Source organism: Zootoca vivipara, chromosome 11 (assembly GCF_965207765.1).
Source record: "Zootoca vivipara chromosome 11, rZooViv2.hap1.1, whole genome shotgun sequence".
Classification (NCBI taxonomy): Eukaryota; Metazoa; Chordata; class Lepidosauria; order Squamata; family Lacertidae; genus Zootoca; species Zootoca vivipara.
The window spans coordinates 11,724,482-11,746,123 of NC_142594.1; the positions used below are offsets into that span (position 1 = coordinate 11,724,482).

Here is a 21,642-nt window from a genome sequence, read left to right on the forward strand (position 1 = left end):
TGAAGCACCGATAAAGAAAGCAAGAACAGTTTATAAAATGCTGCTGGATAGTGATAATCCTTATCCCGCTGCACAGCCAGGCACACTTAGATCTACCATACATCATCTTTATCTTAAAAGCCGAAGATAAACATCTAGCAGTAACTTCCTTGGAAGCCTACTCAGTGTTAATTATTTGAGACAATTTCCAGAGGGGTTAGTTTTCTTCACCAGAAACAGATTCTTGTGGCACCTTGAAAGACCAACAAATTTATTGTGGCATAATGTCAACATAGGCTTTAATAAACTACGGTCCACTTAGATTATGTCATAATGAATTTGTTAGGCCCTAAGGTGCCACAAGAGAATGTTTGAGAAAAGACACAGCCATTCTGCCTCTTCCAGCACCTACTGGAGAACAAATGATTTAATAAGGCACAATGTTTTCACATTTAATACATTCAGCTTTCACTTCTACATCTTCCTCTGGCCTGCGCACGTTATGCCAGACCCCACCCAAAAGGAAATCATTTGGTCCAGATACCTGTGGCTGTGGCATGGTCTCCTACAAGTGTGTGAAGAATTAAAGGGTGCCATACAATATAGGTTGTGATAGCATAACATTGGATCTTGGCTGTATGGGCGAGACGAAACCATCAAGTAGAGATCTGATTCTTGAGGATGACAACAGTTCTGAACTACACTTAAGAGAATTACTGGTTTGATAAACTGAGTAAAGATTTTTCAGTGCTGAATCCTGAGGATTATTATTATTATTATTATTAATTATTACTATTTATACCCCACCAACAGAATATTAAAAACATGATAAAACATCAAACATTAAAAACTTCCCTGAGCAGGGCTGCCTTTAGATGTCTTCTAAAAGTCAGATAGTTGTTTATTTCCTTGACATCTGATGGGAGGGCGTTCCACAGGGAGGGTGCCACTACCGAGAAGGCCCTTTGCTTGGTTCCATGTAACCTCACTTCTCACAGTGAGGGAACCACCAGAAGGCCCTTGGCGCTGGACCTTAGTGTCCGGGCTGAACAATGGGGGTGGAGACACTCCATCAGGTATACTGGGCCAAGGCTGTTTAGGGCTTTAAAGGTCAGCACCAACACTTTGAATTGTGCTTGGAAACTTACTGGGAGCCAAGGTAGGTCTTTCAGCACAGGTGTTATATGGTCTCGGTGGCCACTCCCAGTCACCAATCTAGCTGCCGCTTTCTGGATTAGTTGCAGTTTCCAGGTAACCTTCAAAAGTAACCACTTGGACTAGAGCGCATTGCAGTAGTCCAAGTGGGAGATATCCAGAGCATGCACCACTCTGGCAAAAGAGTCTGCGTGCAGGTAGGGTCTCAGCCTGCATACCAGATGGAGCAAGTAAACAGCTACCCTGGACACAGAATTGACCTGCGCCTCCATGGACAGCTGTGAGCCTAAAATGACTCCCAGGCTGCACACCTGGTCCTTCAGGGGCACAGTTACGCCATTCAGGACCAGGGAGTCCTCCACACCAGCCCGCCTCCTGTCCCCCCAAAACAGTACTTCTGTCTTGTCAGGATTCAACCTATGAAGCCTATTAAAGGTGTGTTTTCTGTCAGTTTGTGGATGAGGCCTCATGATCATTTATGCCTATGTGCATAAAGTACTGTGCTTATACTTTGTACCTATAATAATATATAATTTATCTACAATAATATATATTTTACGCAAAATTGTACTTGAGGCTAGTATGTAATCGGGAATCTTCTTATGAAGCAAGTCTTTCCAGGGAGGCACAAGTAGTTGTTTTTGACTGTCCAAATCCAAGTTTGTGACTGTTTTGCCAGGATTCAAAGAACTACATACTTCAGGTTTCCCCAGATTTCTTTAGAGAAATTTTCTATAGAAATTTGTCTTGAGAAATATTCAAGCTTAATAAAAATAAAAATGCTATAGCTCAAGCTGCTTTTGAAACCTCCCTCCACTTCAGAATTATTTTGCACATTTGCTAGTATGGGACTAATCCCAGTCATACTCTATAGGTATTTTAGTCGTTCATCTATAGAGATCTATAGGATGAAGGACAGATTATAAATACTTTTAATAAATAAGTATGAATATACTGTACTAATGTCTATAACAGTACTATTATGACTTTCATACAGATTGTCTGTTAAGATAGTTTTATACAAATCATGCAAGTCCTGCTATCAGATTGCTTGTTATCTGAACACAAAGGATTATCCCCAAACCTTGCTCCACAAAAGGGTTGACTCAAATATCCAAACCGCTGGGGTTTTCCCATTTCCTTACTTGTTTGTGTTTTGCTGGTCGACAGCAGCTATTTTAGGCAGAAACCATTGGTAGTGGAGAGATTGGACATAACAGTTTTTCCTGTTGGGCTCTTGCGGATTGGCTACAGCAGTTTCAGGCAGAAAGCATGAAGAGAGGAAGCATAGATGAGAAATGTTCCCATGGGAAATAATAGAAATCATCAGCTCACTATGTGAATGTTTGCCTAATGACCCATTTCTTGAGAACTCACTGTGTTCTGATAGTGGGACCTGCGTGTATGTAGAACCAGTTCTATAATTAAAAATGGATAGAAGGACTAGTTGGGTCAAAAATGTGTTGGATCAATAAATTTCTATTTTGACTACCCCGTTGCATTTCTACTTCCAGCCTTTATGCAGCACCCTGTTTGTTTCAGTAAAGGAATGCCTAGACATTGTTTAAATAAGCAAAAATTGCAGAGCTGTAGTAAATTGAATTAACCAAAGAGAGAGCATTTTTCTTTTGTGCAATTAGGTAACTGAATTCTTCCAGGATGATTTCTCATTTCATACCGCAATTGCTCGACTGATGGGCCTCAGTAACACGTTGTCAGTGAGTATGCCATGTAAATTATCATATTTTAATAACTTTTTTTACGGTACTGATGTGCACTACAGATCCATGCTTAGCAGCAAGGGTGCAGCTGGTGGTTTAAATGTTCTAAAAGCTTTTAGTTTTTGCATTTCCCTAAGATCATTTTGATCCATAGTGCATTTTCCCCTGTTGATTTGGAATGTTTGAAATCCTCCTTTTTAGAATTGCTTAAATATGGCATTCCCAGTACAGTATCGCTGAAGACCAGTAATAATTAATCTAATATCTAACAAATCTTCACCCTTGTAAATATTACTAGACAGAAAATTAGAACATATATTACAGTCTGTTTTGTTTTCCTTGCCTAGGAAAACAATTGTTTTGTTTTGCCTTTTGAAGAAAATTGAAATTTAACTGAGCTAGGACAGCTGTTGACTATATCACCTGGCAAAGATTGTGCATGTTGAAACTGAAACTACAGTTGCCTTGAGTCTAACAAGGTCTTTCTCTATAGGCCATGTGTTCACACTCTTAACAGATTGGTGGGTATAGAATAAAACCTAAGAGGATTTAAGTAGTGTGATAGCACAGTTTTTAATCTGCATTTCAGAATATTGACTATCACACCCACCTGAAACCAGGAAGTATGAAAGCTAAGATTAGAACAAGCCCAAGAAGGTTTACTTGCATCAGAAAGCAGTGAAATCTGTTCTTATTTCACTTTTGAAATGATCCTTTTGTGTTAACCGCAATAGACACACACAGTGTACTTAAAGGAGTCTGATGATGAATGCTTCTGATAGATCTGTAGGCAGCTGTCAAACAAGTTGTTGGTGTGATAGGATTCCTAGAAGGAATGTCAACCTGCCAACGAGGCTTTTCACAGAATGAGGGCTTGCTGTGCGGTTAGGTGAGAGATTATGTGCATTTAATAAATGGATTTTATCTCTTAATTGTTGCACACAACTTGCATATCTCCTCTGAACCTCACATTTTCTATGTACTTGGTCACAGCACAATATTATGCACCTGGGGAAAACGTGCGTCTTCAACCAATCAGAACTGCTTTTGCTATTCTGATTATTGAGTGGAATACAGTTGCAGAGTATCAGAGGCACCTATTGTTTTCATTTTAATTACAAGCAAGACAACTGTGTATTCCATTCACTCTTTGAACTTTTAAATTGTATTTATTTAGAACTGGAGAGCACAGCAGGATACATCTAACCACAAACACCTGGCTGACTGACTGACTGATTGATTGATTAGTTTATATACAGCCCTTCATCCAAACTGCGGCCCTCCAGATGTTTTGGCCTACAACTCCCATGATCCCTAGCTAACAGGACCAGTGGTCGGGGAAGATGGGAATTGTAGTCCAAAACATCTGGAGGGCCGAAGTTTGGGGATGCCTGGTTTACAGCATAAGATGCAAAATAAAACCACAAAGTACGTAATAAAAACAAGAACAAAAACAAAACAAACCCATAAATCCACCCCCCCAAGTAGCAAGCAAGGCTATTCCCCTGCAGCAATGCCTTCTTTTCCCTTCCTGTGCATTCTTTAGAATGGGCTTGTATATCTTCAGATCCCCATTTGGCCATGAAGCTCACTGGGTGACCTGGGGCCGCTCAGTGTCTCTTAAGGTATCCTATCTTACAGAATTATTGTAATGCTAAAAGGAACCTCAAGTTTCTTTGAGCAAAGGTGAGATATAAATGTAATAAAGAAATAAGGCCCAGCAACTAACATTTGTTTTCCATTGCCAAAAGAAATGGTGACCCTTGGAAAACTCCCTCTCCTACAGCTTTGCATCTGGTTTTTTAAAGGCTAACCCTAGGCGCAAAAGAGCTGGAATACTGACAAAGAGCCCAAGCAAAGCACAGACCCAGCCAGAGTTATCCATCTTGTGTAGCTTATCTCTCACATTTACAAACGGAATTATGAATTTATTCCAGTTTCCAATGTACTTTTTGAGGCTCTAATCCTATAAGCTGATCTTCATAAGCATTCTCTGGCATCCGTACAGAATCCCAAGGGCTTGCTTTTGCTGAATGCTTAGCAGTATCCATTAACTTTTCTGAATTTTCTGTATGCGTGTGCGTTCCGCATATAGCTCTCTTTCTCCGTGGTTTTGCTGGCAGAAACATTATGGCTTTCTTTGACATCTTACTGTGAAAAGGAAATACTGTTTTTCAAGGCACAACTCTTAATTTTGTCCCCTTTTTACTTTCATACTGTCATTTCTCTTCATGAGTAGCTGCTTTATCAAGTGTTAACATTTTACAATCTATTCTTCTTCCTCCCTTTCTTTCTTTTCCCTGCAGCAAGCCTCACAGCCGGTTGTTCTTCACAGTGCAGAATTTGAAGATGCTTTGGCAACTCTCTTTGTCATGCTTGCCCCGATGGCCCCCCACATAAGTTCCGAGATCTGGAAAGGTAACTTGCCCAGTTGTGGGCTTGTTTGTTTTTTGTTACCACTGTGATGAAGAAGAAAAAAACTGCAAGGAAAGCTCTGCATTCGTGACTTAAACAATTTGATTGTACCTGAATGAAACTGTTTGGGGTTAGAGCAGGGTCCCCAAACTAAGGCCTGGAGGCTGGATGCGGCCCAATCGCCTTCTCAATCCGTCCCGTGGACGGTCCGGGAATCAGCATGTTTTTACATGAGTAGAATGTGTGCTTTTATTTAAAATGCATCTCTGGGTTATTTGTGGGGCATAGGAAATCTTTTTTTTTTTTTCAAAATATGGTCCGGCCCCCCACAAGGTCTGAGGGACAGTGGACCGGCCCCCTGCTGAAAAAGTTTGCTGACCCCTGGGTTTGAGGCAACCTTTGTTTTCTTTGTATTTATGAGCAAGTTATTAACTCTGCACCACTCTGTCAGCCGCTCCACCTCATCTCTATACAGTGGTACCTCGGTTTATGAACACAATTGGTTCCGGAAGTCTGTTCATAAACTGAAGCGTTCATAAACTGAAGCGAACTTTCCCATTGAAAGTCATGGAAAGTGGATTAATCTGTTCCAGATGGTCCGCGGAGTACTTAAACTGAAACGTTCATAAACTGAAGCGAACTTTCCCATTGAAAGTAATGGAAAGTGGATTAATCCGTTCCAGACGGGTCCGCGGAGTACTTAAACTGAAGCGTTCATAAACTGAAGCATGGGTGTAATTGGTTCCAGAAGTCTGTTCATAAACTGAAGCGAACTTTCCCATTGAAAGTAATGGAAAATGAATTAATCCGTTCCAGATGGGTCCGCGGCGTTCATAAACTGAAAATTCATAAACCGAGGTGTTCATAAACCGAGGTTCCACTGTAGTCCGTTTCACCCTCCTTATCAGAGATGAGCCCGATCACGGTTGTGTCATCTGCAAATTTGACAACCCTATTTCTAGGGTGGGCAGCGACATAATCATATGTATAAAGAGTATAAAGGAGCGGACTAAGCACACATCCTTGTGGTGTTCCTGTGTTAGTCCTAAGCATATTAGACATATAAGGGCCCAACCGGACCCTCTGGGAGCGATCTGAAAGAAAGTCCAGTATCCACCCACAGAGTGATAGCGGGAGCCCCAGATTTCCCAATTTAGTTATCAGACGTCGCGGTAGAATGGTATTGAATGCGGAGCTGAATGTAGCAACCGAGTAATTTCGTTGTTCCTGCAAGGGGACAATGACAATAAAGATATCTTATCTAACTAGTATCTCTGAATAATTGTTACAGGGGTCATTTTTAGGCTTTTTAACATAAGGGTGTTGTTCATAGTATGAAATTGTTTTAAAATAAATAAAAGATCTTTGCATATGCCACTGGGGGGGGGGATATATGTGCAGCACTTTCTGCACAGCTTCTCACAATGCAAAGCAGAGGTGTCTGTCCAGGAAGTCGATTTGCACAGAGACACTGGCCATTGGAAGGATGCTGAGAGCATTCCAGAGAATAGCAAAGACAGCAACACTGAAGCGTCCATAAAATTAATACAGCCGCATAAACTAAACCAACAAATAAACAGGAAAGGAACAAAGCCCACCTAAGAACCAGAACAGAAAAGAGCTAAACCTTTGTCAGTAAGGGCCTTTGTCACAGTAAAAACGACAGACTCTGTTGGTGCTTTAAAGACTGGCACACTAGTTTGGCCTCCGCTTTCAATGAATGCTCACTTTGTCGGAGTGTGGGTTCTGGTCTGCCAAACTTTGACACAGTAAATGTGTTCGTCTTTAAAGGGCTTTAGATTCTGTTGTTGCTGATGCTGCTACAGACTAACGCAGTTATCCCCCTGGGTTCTGTAACTGCAAAAGTTCTTGCAAAACCCACGTTTCCCCCTTCTTTTGGACATCTCGGCCCACCCTTCCCCTTCTCCAGTGGCTCTTTCACATCCGTATTGGCTTGGTCTAGTCATTTAATATAATGTGAAAGCTCTGTTTTGCTGCCCCTTTGACTTCTTGGCGTCCCTTCAGGGATAGGGAGGTAAACCAAAATAAGTAAAAGAAAATAATGAAGTAGCTGTACAGGATATCTTGTGGAGGGGGGAACCTAAGAATAAAATATCTGTCTCCTTGAAACACAGTGGCATAAATGCTTTGCCTTCCGCATTAGGTAGAGACTTTCTGACTGCATGTCAAGCACTCTCCCTGGTGCACAGCCGCGATTTGTTCTGTCTTCCAGGAGTAGGTGAAAAAACTGTCTCGGTTCACGTCTTTTACTTTTCTGGGTTGTGAGAACCGCTGGTGTCCCACCCCAGCAGCTCCTTGTCTATGTGATGGACATTCTGAACGTCTAAAACTCTGTGCTTAAGAGGGATCCTAGGCACACATGGACCTATTCAATGGGAAGATCCTGCCACATCCATATGCACACACCCATTCCATGATTAAAATGGGGGTTATTCCCCATTTGTTGCCATCGCCCATTGTCGCCATCTTTGCTCATCACAAAATACATTTGAGATTGTCTAGCAAGCACAAGCTACCGTGTTTCTCATATTATAAGACATGTCTTATATTTATTTGTTCCGCAAAAAAACACACTATGGCTTATTTTCAAGGGATGTCTTATTTTTTTCCTCCTCCTCCTGCCGCAGCCGGCATTGCTGCTGCGCCTATCACTATGTCTTATTTTCGGGGTATGGCTTATATTCCTTGAATGCTTAAAAATCCTGCTATGGCTTATTTTATGGGTATGTCTTAAAATATGAGAAACAGGGTATTTAAAGAGAAATCTTAAAAGAGGAATCTCAAATGATTTTTTTTTTTTTTTGGTGATGAGCAAAGATTACCTGTGACGCTGGCGAGACCACCTTAGAGAGGGAATTGTTTTGTTTGTATTTTACGCCACCTGTCGTTTTTCTCCTTCCTCCCATACATGTCAATCACTAATCTTAATGTAGCTTCTTTATTTGGGATCCCTGGTTTGACTGTATATTTCGAACAACCCAGAAATCTTGTATGCTCTGGCCGTGCAGAGGCAGGGGGGGGAAACAGGCTGAATTCGCTCGATAGTCTATTTATTTAAATTTCTCAACCACCCTTCATTCAAGGATCACAGATCGATTTACAATATAGAAACACAAAAATACATGCCAATTGTAACTAACACAAGCAATACCCTCTCCCCAGTTTAAAAGGCCATAGATGGCTTTAGTAGCCAAAGGAGTTAACTGGTAGTTTCTGCCCCCCCCCCGTGCCCATGAGGAAAATGAACTCACCAATCTTGGTGTTCTTCTTGTGCAATAGTTAGGGCACAAAGGGAGGGGAGATGGCAGGTGTTAAGCAGCGATGCCGCAGGCTGGCTTTGCCTTTAAGGTAGCTGGGCACTTCTCAACATCTTTATAATTTTATTTATTCAGTGGGTTTTTCTCTACTTGAATCTCATTGGTTGTTGAAAGATAGGGTAGTTGTTTTTTAATTTAAAAAATGCTGCTGTGCTGCCTTAAGATGAGGGAGCTTCCATGTACAGAATCAGCCCATTGGTCCATCTAGCTCAGTATCGCCTATGCTGGTTGGCAGCGGCTTTCCAGGGTTTCAGGCAGGGAGTCTTCCCCCATCCCTACCTGGATATGCAGGTGATCGATGACCAAATGCTGTTCCACTGAGCTGACCTTTCCTCTGCCATGTGCTTCAAAGTGGTTTATGCCTTTGAATGACACATGCCAGTCCAGCAGCTTACGAGTTAGAAATACCTATATTTTAATGCAAGAGGACACATGCTTAGGTCTGTCTAGCAGTTCTCGTTCCCTAGTAGGAAATACTGATCACTGGGGTTTTTATTTTTTTTAAAAAAAAAATAATCTGCTGGCTGAGAGAAATAGCAAACAGGAAAGCATACACTGGCATTTATCCAATCTCATATTAAGTTCTTTGAACTGCCCTCAAGATAAATGACTTTTTTGTCTTCCCAGGATTTTGTGGCAGGGAAGTGTTTACTGCATAATTCTTACATGCCCAGCACATCAACAGGGAGGGGGCTATGGGAGTGCAGGCTTATACATTATGTTTAATACTTATTTACCCTATGTTCCCCTCGACTGAATTATTTCTTAAGTGCTAAATTGGCCTTTGAGGACTTATTTCATGTTACTTTTGCGTCTTGCTCTGTTCTAGTAGCCTGCCTTGAGCTAATAGTTTTTACTGCCCCTTGTTATCCCTATGTTACTAGGAGCTTCAAATCATATTTCAAAAAGCAGCCAAGCATAGCTTCTGCATTAAAAAAAAATGTTATCCGTAATCAGCGGGCCTAATATATGAGTAGATTCCCTCCTCTGAAGAAGGAAATTCTTCAAGATAAGAAGAAGAAGAACTTGTGTAAACCCATTATTGAATTTCCCAGAATCCTGCTCTTGCCTGCTGTAATACAGGGTTTAAGGCATTGTTGCTGACATTTAAAGTCCTAAACCAAGCTAGGGGAAAGCATATCTTTCAGACTACCTCCCCCTGTACAATCAAAGTTTTCCTGAAATCTTAATTTTTAATTCTCCATTTTGTACATGGCTCAGATTAATTTGTGATAGTTTGGTTTGTTTTTTGTCTTTTAATCTTGTGCTTATCTACTATTTTGAAATCTTACTAAATGAAATCTAACTGTTCTGGAAGTCCGTTCGACTTCCAAAACCAAATCACGGCTCCTGATTGACTGCAAGAAGCTCCTGCAGCCAATCAGAAGCCGCGGAAGCTCCGCCAGACGTTCAGGTTCCAAAAGAACGTTCACAAACCAGAACAATCACTTCCGGGTTTGCAGCATTTGGGAGCCAAAACATCTGAGTTCCAGGGCGTTCAACAACCAAGTTACGACTGTATTTCATTTGTTTAGAGGTCCTTGTAATATTAAGCAATGTTAAATAAATAAATATGTAGTTTTCAGCTGAAAAAACTATACAACAGTTTTCTTAGTGATAGTAAAGCTTTTCAAGGAGGTTGACCATTTTGTTCAAACGGTAACTGTACCATTGTTCAATTTAGTTGTAGAAAAGTTATTGTAACTCCCACAGCAAAATACCGGTAGTTGGATTGCGTTCTAGGAATGAAATCCACTTCAGCCAGTGAACACTAAAGAGAGGTTTAGAGAGTCCTGATATTTCGTGGAGTCTAATTGTTCTCTATTAATCTACCTCAGCAATGTTTTCTCGTTTGCTCTTTGCGTCTGCTTTTAAATTCCGAGGGCTCCACTAGCCCACATGTCATCCCTTCTGTATATCACTGCCAAAACATGTCACTCAGCCTTTTACTGCTGGCCAGAGTTCACCAGACTGATAACTTGGCAATTTGCAAACGTGAACAGGATGAGGAAATCTGTTTCCTTCCTGGAACCTTGCATCTGAGTAGCATTCAGACACCACATATAAGATACTTGACTGTTTGCGAAATAAAATATTTTTTTCTATCCATATAAGGATGTACGATTACTGGATCTTGAAGGCTTTATGTTATGCTAGGAGTCCCATCAAGTAAAGCTATCTTGCAAAAGACAGATTAACAAGAGTGAAGTCTTCTTTACTTTCATTTAAGATTTTCCTATTTGTTTTGTGTCGGTTATGTTGCCTGGCCAGTTTTCACAGTCCTTCCCACATGTGGGCACAACAAATGAAGGGCATTAGAAGTACTATGCTTTAAATTCATGCTTAGTTTGCAGGGATGTGGGGCTCTGCTATCTTTGCCTAAATAATAAAGAAAGTTCCTTCTGTGCACACTATCCTGTTTTGCTGTGTTTGGTGGTAATTCGTGTTCTTTCTAGATGGTGTAAAAGCCCCTCTGTATGATTTGTGGCCTTGGATTAAGTTGGTCAGAAAACTGCTTTAATTATCTGAATTCCCCCCACCCTCCAAGAATATATTCTGTGGAGTTCAGTCATTGATGTTGTCTTTCACATTGTGAAGTTATCAAGTTCCTGGAACAGAACCCAACATTATCTAGGTATCTGGAAGGAGGTTTTAGAATCTGGAAAATTTAAAAATATTTTTAAGAAGTTTGACAAGTAATTCCTAATTCTATAAAATCTTTAATTCAGCCAGGGTAGAAAATCTGTGGCCTTGCAGATCTCATTAGACTTCAGATCCCATCACCCCTGGACCGTTGGTCATGCTGGCTGGGATTGAGGGGGAAACAACATCTGGAGGGCTTTTGGATCATAAACAGTGCTCTCCTATACAGGTCTACTTCAAAGTAAACCCTCAAACACTCCTAGATGTGTGTACAGTCAAACCTTAGTTCTCGAACGGCTCTGTTTTGGAACATTTTGTTTCCCGAATGCCGAAAACCTGGAAGTAAATGCTCCGGTTTTCAAACGTTCCTCAGAGCTTGGATGTCTGACGTAGCTTCCACTTCAGTGCAAGAAGCTCTTGCAACCAACCAGAAGCCATGCATCGGTTGTCTAACATTTCAGAAGCCAAACAGTCTTCCAAAACGGATTATGTTCAACAACCGAGGTTTGACTGTACAGTATAGGACTGTGACACTTTTTTTATAATGTTTATGAATATGGGAAATAATGAAAACTCAATTCACCTTGGAGCTATGGATCGTAACGCTGGCTTCTATTTGGGTTCCAAAAGTGAGAATTGGCACAGAAAAGCAAATAAGCTAAATACAGTCGTACCTCGGGTTACGACCACCTTGGTTTGCGAACAATTCGGGTTACGAACTGCGCAAACCCGGAAGTGTTTTCGCCGCGCGCGCACGATCGCGCGATTTGCGCATGTGCAAAATGGCGGCGTCCATCGCGTTCGGTTTGCGAACTATTCGGGTTACAAACTGCGATCCGGAACGGATCGCATTCGTAACCCGAGGTATTACTGTAAACAGAAACTTCCAAGTTTTGAAAACAACTCTGTTTTAGCTTTCCTGCCCAAGGAATTCTAAGTGGCATCGTTTCACAATTTTGTATAGTATGCCTTCAGTTATCAATTCCTCGTCAACAAATCTCAAGGTTGCAGTATTGCTATTGTCCCAGAGTTCTCCTGTGATGTTTTTTTTTAAAATGTTATATATTTGGATCCACCATGTCACTGATCTCTTATTTCTTTCAGAAAGGTGAGGGATGGGGGGTTTGTTATGTTGTGAGAAATCCCAGTTGAACAGAAAAATAAGGAGTGGCCTATAATTGCATGTTTTCTGCTTTTCCATTTAACATGTGGTGTCTAGGAAAGAACTGAGCTTATTTACAAACGGAAAAGTCCTAACTAGAAAGGGCCAACAAGAAAAATGAATCACTGTTCAAGTAGCTTGTTACTTTCCTTTACACTTTGAAAGGTTTCACGCATGTACTTGCGATTGAGACTGCTTCATTTTGCCACCCAGCTGAGTACATTGTTGGAGAACTACTCCACACAAAGAAGACCACGTGTTGTAGCTGCACAGAGAACTCGTTTCTAATGAATATTATCATTATGTTTTTGTTTTTATTGTTTTGATTTGTTGCACACTGCCTTGGTTGATTTACAAAAAAAAATGGTTTAAAATATTAAATTAAAATGGGTAAAATAAAATTGGCTGCCACACACACGCAAAAATTCTTTTGTGTCAGGCTAAGGACTCTGTGTCCAAAACCATTTCTGTGATTTACAAAAAGCTGGGTATCTAGCTTTTTATTCAACAGACTGTGGTCATGAGCCAGCTAACATTAGGTACAGTAGTTCATTTCAGCAGGACAGAAGATTCGCATGTGTCTAACTTTGACTGGATAATGCACTATATTTTGAAAGTATTATAGTTTTATTATCATAACAATCTATTGCAGTGCAATCCTATAAATATTTCCTCAGAATACAGTCCCATTATGTTTGGGGCTCCCAAATCTATTTGTTATGCAGCCTAAATTAAGCTTTAATGAGTAGATATATTTGTCATGCTCCTTGTGTGCTGTGGCTTCTAGGGGGTGGTTTTGTTCTGTTTTTATGATATCATGTACAGTGGAACCTCGGTTTATGAACACCTCGGTTTATGAATTTTCGGTTTATGAACGCCGCGGACCTATCTGGAACGGATTAATTCACTTTCCATTACTTTTAATGGGAAAGTTCGCTTCGGTTTATGAACGCTTCAGTTTATGAACAGACTTCCGGAACCAATTACACCCATGTTTCATTTTATGAACGCTTCAGTTTAAGTACTTTGTGGACCTGTCTGGAACGGATTAATCCACTTTCCATTACTTTCAATGGAAAAGTTCACTTCAGTTTATGAACGGTTACTCCGCGAACCGTCTGGAACGGATTAATCCACTTTCCATTACTTTCAATGGGAAAGTTCGCTTCAGTTTATGAACGCTTCAGTTTATGAACAGACTTCTGGAACCAATTGTGTTCATAAACCGAGGTACCACTGTACCATAATGTACTGAGACCTGCAAGTATAGGGCAGTATATAAATTCAATAAATAAACAAATATATTTGTTTGTTTTTAAATGTGGTGTAAGTCGCCTGGAGACAAGCTTCATGTGACAAGCAGCTAACAAGTCTAATAATAATAATAATAATAATAATAATAATAATAATAATAAATCTCCTGTCCCTATCTGTTTTTAAGCCCCTTAAGAATAGCATAGGACTATTTTTCTCATCTTCCCTTAACCTATTGCTTGAATTTCAGACAGCAGAGCTATTTTGCTTTCTTTGGTTTGTGATGCGCAATCTGCTCGCATTCAGCTTACTGGATGTCGGCAGTTCTGTGCTAAAACAAACTCCCAACGGTTCTGCTCTGGGCAGTGCTTAAACGGAGCAAGCTAACTGTGAAAACAAATGTTTCATTTTGAGTACAAGCAACCCATTGATGTTGTGTTTCAGGCTTGTCTCACGCTCAAAACAAACTTTGTACTCATCATCTCTGGCACATGGACGTATTGCAGCAGTCCTGGCCTACGGTGGACCCAAAGTCTCAACAGCTGCCAGAAATAGTGCAAGTCTCCGTCCTGGTAAGAACATTTACTCTTCCTTTGGTTGCGATCGTAAAATTTGTAAATATTCTTGCATCACCTATCGGGGGAAAGGTTGTATGTTGGGGAGGTTAATTTTGCTGCTGTTAAGGCCAGCAGATTGTCTTGGAAACAAACTCAGCAATTGCAGAAGCGTAGGTTTCAAATCAACAGAAGCCTTCGCTTCAATCCCGCCTCCCCCGTTGGTTCAGTTAGTGATTACTCTGTTTTTTCTACTTGGAAAGTCATAGTTGGCTGCCTTAATACAGAGTCAGGAGTAGCTGGCATGGAAGGGCTACAGTGTGTAACCACTCCTGGCAGCAGCATTTCTGCCACTTACCAGGACCATGTGGGGACTGGGCAGTAGCAAGGACATACGAGTGCAGAATGCGCTCCTCCGGTGTGCTGACATCACCCCCGTCTTGCCTGTTGCTGCACCAAACTGGTAAGCAGTAGTGATGGTGCTTTCAAAGGACCAACACTCCTCCTCCATGTCAGTCACTCCTACTCAGAACATTGGTCCACCTGGTTTAGTATTACCTGCCCTCGCTGGCAATAGCTCTCCAGGGTTTCAGGCAGAAATCTCTCCCAGCCATATCTGGAGAGGTATTGCCAGGGGTTGACTTGGTTTGTGTACAGAGAGTGCGTGTAACACCACTGTACTCCAGTCCATCCTTTTAGCAGCCCTAGATCTAGTCGATGTGACCTTAGGTGTGGAAGTGGCCCATATCCAGGATGGGAATCAGAGACATGGGGTGGGAGTTGGGCCGTGACAAGAGACTGTGTGGAAACAAGAGAACCTTATTGGGCCTGGGACGTTCCTCCACTGGTACAAAACCCTACAGAGAAGTCTAATCACGGTCTGACATGAAAATAATTAGAGCAGAACTACATGACATGGAGCGGCTGCTACAAATGGCATTCCTCTGCCAAATTCCCCCCTTCCCCCCAAAAGGCATAGATTCTGCTTAGACTGTGTTCCGATACCTGGTCCCGTGTTTACCTGCTCACATTGCACACTTTTGTTGCCACTGTTTGGGGCAGGAAAGTGACCTGCTTGGTCATGTAGAGGCACATTATTGGGGGGGGGAGGCTGACACTGGGTTGACATTTGTGCGGTAGTTTCATGTATACAAATCAAGATCAGCAGGTGAAATAATATCTTGTTCCAGATTTTGCATTTACAAAGCTCCACAAGTGTACTGACATTGGAGAAAAGATTCCTGTATTGCAGAGAGATGGACTAGGTGACCCTCATGGTGCCTTCCAACCTCTGATTCTGTTCTATGATTCATTTATTCTATAAGGCAGCCTCTGACCTTTTTTGCGTAACTTATTTTTAAAACAAACCCCAGCTGGATTGGCTAAATTAGCATAGGACTATACATATGATAACATACAGTGACAAAAAAGCAGGTTGACGCAAGGTAACAGATGTCTAATGAATGGACTGAAAGTTCTAAATAATACCTGAATTGTTTATCTAGCAAATAGAGGTAAATGGACAAGAAACTTGAGGGCGCATTTGTAGACATCTCCTTTTAGTTCGCATCTCTGTCTCCTTTTCCCCTTCCAGATCAACAACAAACCCTGTGGAAAAGTTGGTGTACCTCAACAAGTATCCCGAGATGCAGAAGTAGTTCGTGAACTGGTTGTTCAAAGTAAGCTTGGGACTCAATATCTCCAAGGACGCACCATTACAAAGTTCATATTGTCTCCTAGAACTGCGCTTGTCAACTTCCTTATCCAGGAATAGTCGGTAGCCGTATTTTCTTAAAACTGCCTGTTTATCGCTTTCCATTAAAGTAGGGAAAAAAGAAACTCGACCATATTCTCCAACCAAGATGCTGCAGAGGGCAGAAAAATTAAAGCACTGAGTGATAAAGGAGCAAAAGCTAATTTGTATATAATCAATGAACATGAGCACTTCTGCAAATATTTCTCTGGAAATCATGTACAAAAGCTGGCTTTTGTTATTATCACTATTGCCACATACAAGCGAAAGTGTTGCTGTGAGTATTTGGTGCAGGGATAAGCTGTAATGCAGTAAAATGATTCCTTCTTATTCTTGTTTCCCTGTGGCAGAAATATTTTGGGAGGGGGTTTGCTTTTAATAATAATAATAATAATAATAATAATAATAATAATAATAATATAAAAATTAGGAAATATATTTTCAGTGTATTGTTACTGAAAGTAATGTACACTGTTGTAATCCATCACCCCTTTCACTGATCCTAGTGATAACCATTCAACATGGCTAATCAGTCTCAGCATTCATAATAAAATGTGTTTTCTACTTGTTTATTCCGAGTACATCTTTGCTATATTTTCCACCAATTCCCATAGAGCTCACCAGCATAAAACAAGCTAATGAAAATTAATTCTAGGCAAACAACAACAACAACTCCTCTGTTTAAATGATTGTCTCCATGTTTCAAAGCAGCATGCTGGTAATAGATCACGTCCAAGTATTGCAGTCTTGCCAAGGGACATCCATACATGCCAGTTTTGGTCTTTTGTTCAGCTCCGATTCTCACACAGATTTAAATGTTCGGCTAGAATGGAAGTTGTTACCTTGTCTGTGCACTTTATAAAGTGGAAATAAAAAATGAGGTGCCTTTCAAATGTGGAGAGTCAATGATGTACTTCCATAGCATGTATAGCTGTTCTCTTGAACCAGTTCAGCCACTTGGTTAGTACAGCAAGTCAATTGTTCTAGACCCTGGAAATTTCTGTAACAAAAAGGAACAGGTTTCCTGGCTTCACTTCTTTGCCATCTCAGTTTACAGAGCTTAGTGTGCAATCTTCTTGGCAAACCATGAGTCACTACTCAGCTCTCTGTCTTGACAATTTGGATATCAGCCCGATAATGTATGGCCAATATTTCTAAGCCTTTAATCCATGAACTCTAAAGGGCAAATACTACAAGTAGATATTGTTTCTTGTGGGGGACGGGACCCAATTAGAGCTATCAAAACCAGATTCTCACAGTGGCTGAATTTAAGCAAGGGTTTGCAGCTGTCTACCTTGAACGGCATTTCAGAAGCTCCAGGATACACAGGCTAGTGTGTAGCCCAACATTGCCTGGCTGCTGCCATGCCACAAACTTCAATATATTTACCGACCTGAGCATGTGTAAATAACCTTTTTTGCATTTTGTATTATTGTCAGGAGTTAGCTCATCCTTCAACATCTCCGGTCCAATTCCATCTTGAGCATGGCTCTCAAAGAACTATCTTTGGTTTATTGACATTTTCATTTTAATGAAGATTGGGCATTCAAAAATCTGATCCAAGAGTCTCTGTCAAAGTTGAGTTAATGTTGAAAAGGTGACCATAATCACAGGTTGCACCTGTTAAGCAGTGTATACCTAGTTTCATCTACTGTGGCCATATATTCTACGTCAGAGAACAGCCCTCTATTTGAAGGACTGTTCAGCCTTCCCAACATGGGATTCGAATCCACGACCCTGAGATTAAGAGTCTCATGCTCCATCCCTTGAAGGGCTGTTGTTAAACCTGATTTGCCCATTTATGATATTCACTCTTCCGAGATGGGGTGGGAAAATCTGTCAGATCTCAAAAATATAAAGTATTTTTTTAAAAAATCCAGAAACTTCAAGGTCTACTTCCTACTATGGTAGCTTAAGAAATAAAAATACATTTGTTCAACTTTTTTTTTAAGCCCCAACAACTAGTATTAGCGATAATGTACCAGGTGAGTGACAAAGACATGTTAGCTTGTGGTTAAGGAAAGACAAGTGGCCATCAATAGAAATTATATTTTACAAGTGGGTCCTGCAACCAATTTCTGCAATGTGGAGTGTTCAGGATTTCAGCCACTCCTGAAATCAGTCTGTCCCTTGTCCTTTCAGTATTCTGTGGCCATTTGAGCATGTTCAGTTATCACTGAGCTATTTCTAAAGTTCCCACTGATTTTTTAAAAAAACAGTTTTAGCATAGCTGCCAAGTTATCCCTTTTTTTAAGGGATTTTCCCTTATGCTGAATAGGCTTCCTCGCGAGAAAAGGGAAAGCTTGGCAGCTATGGTTTTAGGGATTCTCCCAAGTCTATTGCTCTTGGCCCACGGGTGATACCATTCTGACCACGTAAGCAACAACACCCAAATCTTCAACAACAGAAATGGAGGGAACAACACAGCCAAAAATGTTACAGTGGCTCGAAAGGGCATCACTGGTCTCAGCAAAGGGTTCAAAACTTTCTACAAAACTAATTAGCAGAATCTACCAGGAAATTTTCTCCATGCTCCATTTAAATAACTAATTTTCTGGTTGGTTGTGCTTTTTGTGTGTGGAGACCTATGGGAGTTGGGTGAAAATATCAAGGAAAACGTTGGCTCTAAAAATATCCCTTGCGTGGGAGGCGTGGTATCAACAACTGATCGGCACAAATCTTCCCAGGCCCCCAATGTATTGACAATGTCTCTCTCAAGTCCATGCCGACTGTGTTAAGTTGAATTAACAACAACAGGGTGACAATGTTGCTTGACAGTCCTTTCAGCCAAGGACTTTTGCAACAAAGAAATCACAGTACTTTGTTATTTATTTTATTTTATTTTTATGCAAATACCTTTTATTACAGTTGAGCTATTTAGAAAAAGACCAGAACATGATAAAAGCATAATACAGATAAGTATCCCACCCAGGGTGGAAAGTCATCAGACCTCTTGCCTTGTTAGGCACAAGTAAGTGAGCATTTACTGCCTGCTGTTGGGACTTTTTAATAATAATAATAAAGCTTGAAGTCTACAAAATCCATGGCAGAGCTACGTAGTGGTGCAGCAAAAATATCAGAATTCAGTTTCTCAAACTTGGGTCGCCACCTGTTAGACTACAACTCCCATCATCCATAGTTAGTGGGACCAGTGGCCAGGCATGATGGGACTTGTAGTCCAACAGCTGGGGACCTCTATTTAAGAAACACTGGTTAGATGGCCATCCTACAGTGGCTCGAGGATGGGTCCACATTCTTCTCTGCCACCACGGGAAGGCTGCCTCTGTTACCAAAGCCTGGGACATCTGCAGCTTGCTTCCTGGCCACCCTAACCAACCCGTCGCCACAACACGTGTGGAGCTTGCTGGCATTATATTAAAACAGGCCCCACGGTATGATTCAAAGTCAGCAGCCATTCTTGGACAAAAGACCCTACCCATTCTGTTCCATGCTCCTGCACACCAGATACACACTTTCCTAGCAGTGCAAATTCATAGAACCAATGAATTTTTTTAAAAAAGTTTGAGATTGTTTCAGTACTTTAAAAATCAACAAGCACAGAAAAGCCGCAATTCAGTCTGTGATAGCACAGCTAGGGAGAACTCTACACACCTTTCCAGTGTTTAATCTAGCCCTGCAGCTCTTAAAACACAGACGCGCAGCTGTCTTGTTCTCTTCCCACCAGTTTTTGCTTTGCAACAGTAAAAACAAACAAACAGCTGAAACAAGTCATTTTCGTTATTCCATTGGAAACCAGTACTCCATTCTTGTCCTTGGTCCACAGCCATCAGAACACTCTGTCGAACTCTGTCTGATTGGTCGCCACTGGATTCCTGCCCTGATTGGCAGGCTGCTGTGGCATATGTCCACCCCTCCTCCTGGGAGGAGCCAGGTACTCGAACATGGATTGGTTATGGGTGGAGAGCATGTTTTTGAGATCAGAGGGCATAGGGTCGGACCAGAAGAAGTCGTGATTCAGGGCATCATCGCTATCTATCCTTTGGGCAGGATCCAGGACCAGCAGCTTGTCTATGAGATCCAGAGCATATGGGTCTTTGACGTACGCCTTTAGCCGCTCCTTCACCTTGCGCTTCTGCCCTTTCGGCAGGTCCAGCTTCTCATACAGTTCGTACTTATCCATGTTTGGCCACACCTCCGGGGTGATGCATCCACAAAGCTGGCTGATGAGAGTGAGTTGGTGCTGTTCTGTGTTTCCCTGCATGATGGGGCTTCGGGTCCACATCTCTGCCATTATGCATCCTGCGCCCCAGAGATCAATTGATGGTCCATAATCTCGTTCCCCCAGAAGCAGCTCCGGAGGACGATACCACAAAGTCACCACCCTGTTAGTGTAGCGATTGGGCTGGCTGTTCTTTGCCAAGCTGAAGGCCCGAGCCAGGCCAAAGTCGGCCAGCTTCAGAACACCATCACGGGTGATAAGCACGTTGGCTGCTTTCATGTCCCGATGCAAGATCTTATTACGGTGGATGTAGTACAGGCCGTTCAGGAGCATTTGCATGACTTTCTTGATCTCCGAAAGTGTAAACTTGACGTGGGCATTGCTTAGGAGTCTAGCCAGGTCATGCTCGCAGAAGTCAAATACCAGGTAAATGCTGCCCTTGCAGCGGTTGTACAGAGAGGCTTTGGTCCTGCAGATCTCAATGAGATTCACGACGTTTTCATGCTTGAGTAGTTGGAGGATTTTGATCTCCCGTAGGGCTGTGATGGGAAACCCCTCTTTTTCATTCTCCATCAACACCTTCTTCAATGCAACTTTTTTGCCTGTTTGGCGATGTTTTGCTTTGAACACCTCCCCGAAGGTGCCTTGCCCAATCTTGGCCAGCTTCTCGTACTTGGAGACCTCGTCGCAGTAGGGACACTCCACCGCGTCGTACGGCTTGGCCATGGCGGAGCCGGCGTCCCTGATCTCTTCTGGCTGCCACCGGCTTCCGTCCGAGGGGCGCAGTGGCACGTTTCCCGGTAGTGGCACTCACCCTGTGGAATGCCCTCCCATCAGAGGTCAAAGAAAACAACAATTACCAGACCTTTAGAGGCAGCCCTGTTTAGGGAACCTTTTAATGTTTGATTTCTGTATTTTAATGTTTTGTTGGAAGCCGCCCAGAGTGGCTGGGGGAACCCGGCCAGATGGGCGGGGTATAAATAATAAATTTTATTATTATTATTCCGCCCGGCCGCTCCATTTCTTTGCAGTTCCCCTCGTCCCCAGTACTTTGTTATTTATAAAATGTAGACAGTGTGGAATGCAATTGGCAAGATTTTTCAAAACAATGTAATTCTGGGAAATGTTTAGCTTAATTCTCCCCTCCCTCAGATCTATTCTAATAATTGGCATTTCCCTGAATGCCAAAGATGTCAAGTTCAGCAAGTACAAACTGGGATTGGTGGAGGAAATGGATCTGCCCTAATGAAGTGATGGGGCTGTTAAGTGAGAGCCCAATTGATTCAGCTGGCGGAAAGTTGGAAGAAGCCCATGGAGAAGCAGAAATATGATACAGGGCAAGTCACAAAAGCTGAAGCAGCTTGTTGCTTAGCGTTCAATACAAGGTTTCCCTGCTAGGAATGTTACCATCCACAGTTTAAACAACTGGGTAAACAGTGAGAGTGATGATGGTTTGCATGCCTAAGGTCCCAGTTTTTCAGCTAAACA

The 21,642-nt window shown here is 41.8% G+C and overlaps 1 protein-coding gene and 1 pseudogene across 4 annotated transcripts in view; one reads left to right on the forward strand and one right to left on the reverse strand.

The window, feature by feature from the left end:
- LARS2 (leucyl-tRNA synthetase 2, mitochondrial) overlaps positions 1-16,546 on the forward strand; it is a 59,071-nt gene extending 42,525 nt beyond the window's left edge. For all 3 annotated transcript variants that reach the window (XM_035129423.3, XM_035129424.3, XM_035129425.3), the window contains 4 exons: positions 2,775-2,852; positions 5,162-5,273; positions 14,112-14,239; positions 15,816-16,546. In XM_035129423.3, the coding sequence (XP_034985314.1) occupies positions 2,775-2,852; positions 5,162-5,273; positions 14,112-14,239; positions 15,816-15,995 (498 nt within the window). In that variant the 3' untranslated portion in view covers positions 15,996-16,546. The remainder of the gene's footprint in view (positions 1-2,774; positions 2,853-5,161; positions 5,274-14,111; positions 14,240-15,815) is intronic.
- Positions 16,547-19,659: 3,113 nt separating this feature from the next.
- LOC118091881 (cyclin-dependent kinase 9 pseudogene) lies at positions 19,660-21,369 on the reverse strand (annotated as a pseudogene). The gene has a single exon (XR_015946403.1). The product of XR_015946403.1 is annotated as a cyclin-dependent kinase 9 pseudogene (transcript).
- Between the last annotated feature and the right edge of the window lie 273 nt (positions 21,370-21,642).